This window comes from Opisthorchis viverrini, assembly GCF_000715545.1.
Source record: "Opisthorchis viverrini unplaced genomic scaffold opera_v5_170, whole genome shotgun sequence".
In the NCBI taxonomy this organism is placed as follows: Eukaryota; Metazoa; Platyhelminthes; class Trematoda; order Opisthorchiida; family Opisthorchiidae; genus Opisthorchis; species Opisthorchis viverrini.
In genome coordinates this window covers 423,350-432,245 of record NW_008751826.1, presented here as the reverse complement: position 1 = coordinate 432,245, position 8,896 = coordinate 423,350, and the positions used below count along the sequence as shown (strand labels likewise).

The following is an 8,896-nucleotide window of genomic DNA, read 5'->3' as shown; positions in this document are numbered from 1 at the left end:
GAAGGTTCAACCTCTTGGAATCCACAAATAAACAATCACTCCCTACATACGCTACTGAACAGCGGTCATTCTATCATGCCAGTTTGAGGACACAAAAGGTACGCTCATTTGCACTTAGTTTGACGTATTGTTTTCTATTTCAGCTATTCTATATCGCAGATGATGGGGACATACTGATGATCTAGGAAATCCAGTTGACCAATTCCAAAGAGCTGCTACCCACATCCGGTTGAGCACTTCGTTGTCGACGTTTGCACATGGTAAACAGTAACAATTAGTAACAAAGGAGGGCACCCCTTACTGCTTCCGTATCCTAAAATGTTTTTCACGTCGTTACGGATCCAAAAGCAAGATTCTCGGGATGGTGACCTCAGCGAATCGCCTAATCTTGAAGGCTGTATTTAGAGTTTTGACTCAGTGGATCACCTCTTCTTCTGGTCTGGATCAACCATGAAACAAGTCCTAATATCAGTAACCCAAAGATGGTGATGCTGTCGTTCAGCTATAGCACCCTTTCTGTGTCTAGCTGCCATGCCATACGAAGGAGGCACGAGGGCTGAGATACTGCCAGGTTGCCCAAGCCTAGACAGGGTAAGTCGAGTGGCAGAGGTCGGGTTCGAACCACGGACAGAACCCGGTCAGTAAATTCGCGCTCTAATCCCTTGGTCCATCTGTGCTCTTGGCAAACTACTTTTGACCTCCGAGTTTCTAGGTTCCAAGGAAATCAACACTGGTAGATCTGGAAAAGGAACCATCACTACACAAATGAGCCTACATTTGTAATGATTTCATTAGTGTTATTATCATCGACAGTATAACATCACTGTCCAATACTGATGCACCGATGCCTTACAACCAAAATTCACTTTGAAGCCTTGTTCTGAAGGAAAGAATAAAAGTGGATGCAGAAAGGGATTAGAGTTCCCTTACCACAAATATCCCGAAATATCCAGACCCTTACTGAGACACTGTAGATAAAAAACGATAGGAAGAATGCCATTGATACTGATAAGCAATGACACCTTGTCAGCCATATCCCTCCTGGCTTGTTGGTTTGCCTTAAACACTCATAAAGTCCTAATGATAAAAAAGACTGGGAATACTCATTACACATGTACAGGTATCAAAAACCGAAAACCTACTTCGATCTCAGCTAGAATGCTCAATATCACGCTGCCATGACGTGCCAGTTTCTGTCTATCCAATTCGTCTAATTCAACTGATATCATTTGTGTGGTATCCGGGGACTGGGCAACTGCACTCGAGCACGTAGTTCCCGGAAGCTGGTCTTCGTAACTTGAGGCGAGTAACCACTGCTCATTTAGCCCGACATCATCGCACTCTCCATCTTCCTCATCATCCTGACTCCAGTGGGCAAAACAATGGCGTTTCCATTCTCGGCGGTCTGCATAGAGTCGTCTAATCAACCTGTTGATAGGTTGTAAGGCTTGTAGGGCGCTTCGTTCGCATGCGGCGAGATTTGACTGAGGTTCAGCACCAGACGGGAACTGTAGTCGTTGGAGCCATTCTCGAATCACATCTAACGGGCCGAGATAAACTCGCCGCGTTTCGCTGGTTGTAGGTATTTGTCCAGGGCACGATGAGTCCGGACCGAACGATGGCTGTTTGGTAGTCGTGGAGGGCGACGGCGAGCCTGGAGGCAGCTTCAGTTTTGGACATGAATTGTGAGTCAGACTACCGTCTGGGCAACTTACTGAGGGGTTCCAGAAAATTTGAGACGGTGGAGTAAGTTGATAAGGTCTTGTAGAAGTGGTTGTCCCCTGGTAGATGACATGAGGAGCACGTGAATCCCATGGGTATGGGTAGGCCTGCTGAGTACCACCTGGAGGTACCTTCGTCAGCGCAGAGATACCAGAAAGGTTGAGATTTCCCTCAGAATGATAAACCGTAGGCTGCATGTGAACGAGTGAGTTTGGAAGTGGAAGTCTGGAAGTCGACGTCTCCAGAGTATGAGGTAATGTGCGATGTCCAATCAAATAGCCGGTATCTTGACCGACCGCAGTGGAGAAAGCTGCAGCAGAGGCGAATCGTCGAGCTGCAGCTGCAAGTGCGGCCGACGAAAAACGGTTAGCGTCAAGATTGATAGATGTTTCTTGAGTGGCATGTGTGTAGGAAGACAGAGCGTTGTAGTCAGTGGAGGAATACTGTTGTCGGTTTGCCAGGTTGCTAGCCTGATACAACGCGTTCCGATCATACCTCATCGCAGTAAACTCACTCCTCTGATTAGCGGAGGAATGTGTAGTTGTATAATTCTGTGGGAACGAAGCCTGCAACATGGTGGAAACGCGAGCCCGTTGAACCGCTTGGGAAAACGTGAAAAAGTATGGAATGAGTGGTCCGAGGATATGCTGAAATTAAACATCGCTAAAAACCGTGTACAGAACGAGCCGCTTTTTAGGCGATTCATACACCGAATGCAAGTAGGTTTCAATAGCCCATTCAACAATTCAAGCTATATGGGAATTTTTTGTTGAACCGCAGTATGCGGGCTGTGTAACCGGGTGAGCCATTTTAGCGACAGCTCAAATGTGTATTATGTCATTCGAATCCCCTTCGGATGTCTAATCTATGGTCAGCCATCATCATTGTACCACTGCGCTTCATTCTCTAGACTCACATCCACCCCCGTCCTATCCTATCACACACACACAGACGTTCTGTATTCGGAAAGTAGGTTTCAATAGCCCATTCAACAATTCAAGCTATATGGGAATTTTTTGTTGAACCGCAGTATGCGGGCTGTGTAACCGGGTGAGCCATTTTAGCGACAGCTCAAATGTGTATTATGTCATTCGAATCCCCTTCGGATGTCTAATCTATGGTCAGCCATCATCATTGTACCACTGCGCTTCATTCTCTAGACTCACATCCACCCCCGTCCTATCCTATCACACACACACACACACAGACGTTCTACTTGTATTCGGACCGAAGACCCGCAAGTTGATTTACCGAAGCATCAGGTGAATGAGTACACGGTAAAAAAAACGGTAAATTGGCACTCGACTCCTTGCCCACCCACCTACTCTGGGTGATTTTCACAGTGGGAAAATGTTTGATCAGCCGGAGGCTGTGTTAGGAACGCCTCGCGTGCAATAAACCTGTTTCGATGAGAAAGGCATGCCAACATCCCAGTAACAAATTACCAGCATTTTTTTACTGAAAACCGCAAGAGTTCATTATTGATGGAAGTACAAAAAATTATGTTGTGTACGGGATTTATGTCAGAAGTTTCACAACTTCATCAAGCCTTAGAGTTCTGATAACTATGATTTTCGCTCATCGGAGAGGCGATCAACTATAAACCCTAAATAATAGCGTAATATGAATGGCCATCCAGTGAAAAGCCATCTATTTTATACCGTCACCATATGTCATACGGAAGAACAGTCAGTTATTGTTCATGTGGCTGCTGATCAGTTCGCCTATCTCGGTAACTGCAGTGGAAATATCTCGTTCCGATTCGAGGTTATATCCTCAGCACACGCACTGAACCGCCATGGGCAGATGAGACATTTCACCGTGACTTAGAGTGGCTTTCTTTTGAAAGAATTAAGACCGTAGGGTCAGTCTGCAGCATCAGCGTAAATATAGCTCTAAGGTTCGAAGCACAACACCAAACTCCTGCTCGAATCGAACGGGAGTTCTAGATTAAAAGTTAACATATTTAGCAATTTTGACGAACAAAGCCACAACGGTCTCTCAAGATGAACCTTTCCAAACAGAAACCAATTTCTTAAGCAGTCCGGAACAAAGCTTATCGTCCATTCTACTGATTGATCCTTCCCAAGGTAAGTTGTCCCCCAGATGATGTAGAAATATCCCGTTTTTCGTGGTCGTCCTATTTTGGGTAAATAATCATTTGAAGAATGGGAACTCGGGCAGTGGAAACGAACAACATGAGGTTTTCCATCATGTCCCGTTTCCAACGAGCGATTTGCACTAGAACACAGGAAAATCTACTTGGGTAGCACTGAATACGTCTTGGGTTCAAACAGTCCTTTCTTAGTGATGCGAAAAAACGCAAAACTGAGGTCAACCAAAAAATATAGACAATTCAGAACACCACCATGTAAAGTTCCGCTAGGATGAACTTGAAAAAGCCTAACAAATTTGGTTGGACCAACAAGATGGTCGTACCAGGGCTGGGTGAATAGCCTGAGTCCTGCAGGTGCCGTTCATGGTCGCTTGCTCACATTAGAAAAGCACTCCATACGGAAGCACCCGTTTGAGAAAGGAAGCTCTGTACTTTACATGTACATAACTAGAAAATGATTCGTGGTCACGTGCGTCAAAAGTCAGGACCAACCGTTTTAAACAAAAACGTAACGAAAAATGGCACAAAGAGGTGGTAGTTACAATGCCTTTAACTAAACAAAATTGACAAAAATTAATTTAAAAAAATCACCAGAAATGACTAACTCAGTAAGCGAAGCTAGGTTTGACTCAAATTACAATTGCCCCTTCCTTCTGTTTGCCATCCAAAATTTTTGTACGGTACCACAAAACTTGCTTCACTTCCCTTAATTTGACAAGGTAAAATTCAGGGATGTTTGGACTATATCGCGGAATTCTGTGAACATACCGGCTCACTATCTTTTTGGCAGTGTGCAAATGGAAGTTGGGCATTTTATGGGCCCAGTTTGTAGGACGCTCGTACATAGACTACTCACAGTCTGCCGACAAGGAACGTGCTCAGTCACACTTACAAATGTAGGGAATCGGTTTGCCGCGTGCTAACTCAATTGGAAAGGTGAGCATTTAACAACGATGCAGTAAGCCATACGAACTACCTGCATTCATCACCAAAAATCCATACTCATATAGCTTTAATTGGGCTTACTAAACCGTAGAAATAAATTCAGCTGTTGTGTGAACAAGCCTTTCATCCCTGCGAGGCGGGTCTTTTTCCTATTGTTTTTGGAAATGTGACGGAAACCAAGACAAGGTTGTTATCAAATCCAGTATCTATGGATGTTTTCACCGATTTGGTAAACTCACAAGTCGTTTACTTTCACTCTTGACATTCTGTCCATAAGAAAACTCCTTAGCTCTTCTGAAAAATACAAACGTTCATAACGAGGCAAATAATTGTAGACCTGAACGGATGCCCCCTCGTTCCACAGTTGTGTCCAACTTAATCACTGCTTACATTCCAACGGGAAGAAGTAAGGTGTCATCAACTCCGATTCTACCAATGTCGGAGCTTCATTTGTCGCTAAACTACAAGGAGTGTTGTCTAATGCCTTAGCGATAAGGTTGAATGAAGCGGGTACATTTCTTGGTCGGATTCTTCACTCTCAAGCGCCAGACCAGAACAAGCGGGATCACTGCTTTTAAAGCAAGACTGTTGGTCTGCATAGCTCTGTTCGCGCCAAGTTCGGCCTCGACATTCGGAAACTGGATTGCTCATTTTATGGGATTACTGATTTCACATTCAGGTTTCACATAAAACCAACCACCAACGCACAATAGCCCGTGGGTTGTCACAGAATGCCAGAAAACCATCCCTGATCAGGCCCTTAAGTTTGACATTTTATGAATGGAATGTTCAACTTCTATTGCGCTTTTTTTCTTGAGGCGAATATATTCACAAGGTTGCTGAAAACTCTGACAATCACAACCGGTGTTGCCCTTCTTGGGGCTCATCAAGCAAGCTCGCACTCCGGTAGTTTCCGGTCGACCCAATGTCCTGCTTGAACCCAAATTGTATGAAATCTACCGACTAGATTCATTTGCACGCCGAGTTGGTTTTAACGCGAGACTCAACTGAGTTGATTATGCATCATTTCATTGGTAACCTTTGCGCACGAAGATACGGTCACAAAATCTCAGTCAAATTTTCTCCAGACATCTTACGAGCTCTTGTGAAAGCTGACTACCACACACGCACACAAAGCGCCTCAAACCGGTTGCTTATATCCACGTTAGGCTTAAGTACTGTGGGAAGATATGTGAAGGCACAACACCAGCGAGCGATTTGTGAAGGCCCTTCAGAAGAGCCATCGCACTCCCTAGGTGACCCCGATGGCTGTTTTGTCAGTGAGCCACAGTTCCTCCTGTATAAGTGCAGAGCTACGCGAAATTGCAAAAGTACGCAAAGTTGACCGTAACTTATTGTCGCAAAACACCGGCGCTATTGAAAGCTCCGGTAGGAGAACGGATTTGGGTAGAGACAGTTGGTACAGAGTGACAAAATCTGTAAGAGAAAAACAGAGATTACAAGTTTCTTAAAACTCTCCCCCGTCGTAGCCAAAGAGACTAACACTGATACTACTCAGAGTGTCCCAAGGCTAAAAGAATTAATACGAACCAAGGATAGCAACGCTAAAGGGCCGCACGTTTGAACAGCCCATAATAAAAAAAAACTAGTTCGACGGCACTGATGAAGCGGCTTGGAATAAAAACGGAAGAACTTTAGTAGATAATATATCTCACCACTAACAGGAAAGCATGAGGGCAAGTGATAATGAAGGAAAGCGCAGAGGTAATAAGGTCATACTTCCGTACACAGGAGTCTCCCCAACAACAACCACTGTCAAAAAGCAGGGGTACACCCCAATGAAATGGGGAAAGTTCATAAAGTAAGACGAGATTATATGGTGGAGACAAGGAGCCTTGAGAAGAACATTAAGTGGAAAATGAGATCAGCAAGTCTCCAAGCTTTAATATCTAGCTAATGGATGTTCTTAGTTGCTACTCAGAAATGATGAGACAGGAAAGAGGTCATGTATGAAGTGTCAGGCAGAACAAATGACGGATCGATGACACGAAACGTCGTCTTAAGCGGATCGTGGAAGAATCTCTGCCAGGTTGCAAAAAGAGACTTCCATGTAGACAGGTGTAAAGGCCCGATACCCTGCTGGCAACCCTTAGATTCCTAGCAGTGGAATCAGTCGAACAAAGTCAAACAAAATGGTCACTGACATCCGTCCATTTGACCAAAGGATCGATCTGATTTGTACCAAGCGAACTGCCTTAACTCAAGGAACTTGTAACCTAGCACCAAAAAATGTCCTCTGGGGTTATTTTCATGAGCCCTCAATCCCACCCAAAATTGAGAAGCAAAGATGAACATGTGGCTATAATGTGGATCCTGTAAGCCAGCACATGCAGTATAAGTAATAAATAGACAGAGCGAAACAGGGCAGTCGATGAGTAGGACCACGTGATTCCAAAGACATATCTGAATGGAAATCAAACTCTCATTATCGCTACATATCCTCCACTCCTTCCGGTTAAACAGGTTTACGCAGTGAGCATCTGACTCTCGAGTCTGAATGATTGTAAATCGATCCTTTCCAGCTGTCTGTACTGCACTCGAAATTATTGATATGTATAACGATCATGACCTTCTCTCTCGTTTTCATGTTCGGCAGCTTAGAAAGCACTAAAGCGGGGAAGAACTGAAAAAGGAACCTGGTTCTGATTCAGCCACGAAGATGTGCAAGTCATTTCACATACTCCAGACTCACCTTCCTTTTTCATCCCAGCTAATAAGCATCTCGTCATCCGACAAGCTTGGCACTGGTTTCTTCTCTGTGCATCTACGGGACATTGACCCTCTGAACGACATACGTAAGAGGCCGATTTACGCACTGAACGTTTGAAGAAACTCTTACAGCCTTCACATGTGAACTGGCCATAATGTTTTCCGCTGCTCCGATCACCACATACCTGAATACGAAGGGTCAGAAGTAGACTAAGGCGATGATATGTCTGCTCGTACTAGGGAAGAAAAAATCCACCGAAGATTGGAAATGGCAGTATTACTCTCTAATAGGAACTGGCTAACCCCATCCAGACCGGGGTCGCTCGACCTGAAGAAAATCGCTGCCAGCTTCAGATTAAACAAGCTAACTGACCTTGTGACCGGTATGATACTGTACCGTAGTAGTTTCCCCGATGAGTTTACAAACTCAAACTTACCAGTGATTATTGGTCAACTCATTCGCCGAATCTTACGAACCCATAAGCGCAGGATTCTACAAAACGTTGACTGATGTGTACCTAATGCGCAATTGTTAACGGTCTATCAAACACACCACAAAGCATCTGCATACCAGACGGACAAAATTTGGAAGTACCTACTAAATGTGTATTTCTTACGCCTTCTTCCAGAAACAACAAGTTTATAGCATGGAGAATGGGACACAAGTGGTGAAGGTCAGAGTATCCATCAGAAGAGCAGTTGTTCAAGTGCGAAAATTGAGTTATATGAGTCTAAAGTACATTGAACAGTCTCCTCTGATAAGATGAAGCAGAATTAGAAGGATATGGGAGATGATAAAGAGCAGTGAGATATATAAGTCTCATTCTTCTCCCAATATGAGCTGGGTAGACTTGTCAAAAGCTTTATTTCTTTAAATCGAACAGTAATATCTATCTGTTTAGGAAAAATCAGACCAAACCACCAAGCCGGATTTTTCGGGAACTGATGGGAGCTCCGTTACACATCAGTTTGATCTAAATGGAACTTGACTACTTTTCAGATATCTCAGAATAACGGGTGCTTTCTTGCTTACCTCACATCAAACAGCTGACTTTCAACTTCAGGCAACGCACCGAACTCAAAATCAGGTCAACGATTTTCACCTTGCGCCATAAGCATGGCAATTTCTAGTGTCAGCATCAGAGACTGCCCTCTTCTAAGTATAAACAGCAATATTGATAATAATAATAATAATAATAATAAATGGGCGATATGGCTCAGTGGTTAGAGCACAAATCTACCGTTCAGAAGGTTCATGGTTTGGACCCAAACTCTGAATCTCGACTTCTTCTGTCTTGGTTTGGATGATCTGGCAGTATCTCAGTCCTCGTCTGGATACTCAGTTCTCTTCCGATGTACGTAGTTTGCGATATTCGAAACCGA

At 44.1% G+C, this 8,896-nt stretch overlaps 1 protein-coding gene across 1 annotated transcript in view; it reads right to left on the bottom strand.

The window, feature by feature from the left end:
• Positions 1-502: 502 nt before the first annotated feature.
• T265_07403 (hypothetical protein) overlaps positions 503-8,896 on the bottom strand; it is a gene marked incomplete at both ends in the record, with an annotated part of 11,254 nt that continues 2,860 nt past the window's right edge. The window contains 4 exons of the mRNA XM_009172913.1: positions 503-708; positions 1,139-2,323; positions 5,174-5,267; positions 7,441-7,698. Coding sequence (XP_009171177.1) covers positions 503-708; positions 1,139-2,323; positions 5,174-5,267; positions 7,441-7,698 — 1,743 coding nt within the window. The remainder of the gene's footprint in view (positions 709-1,138; positions 2,324-5,173; positions 5,268-7,440; positions 7,699-8,896) is intronic.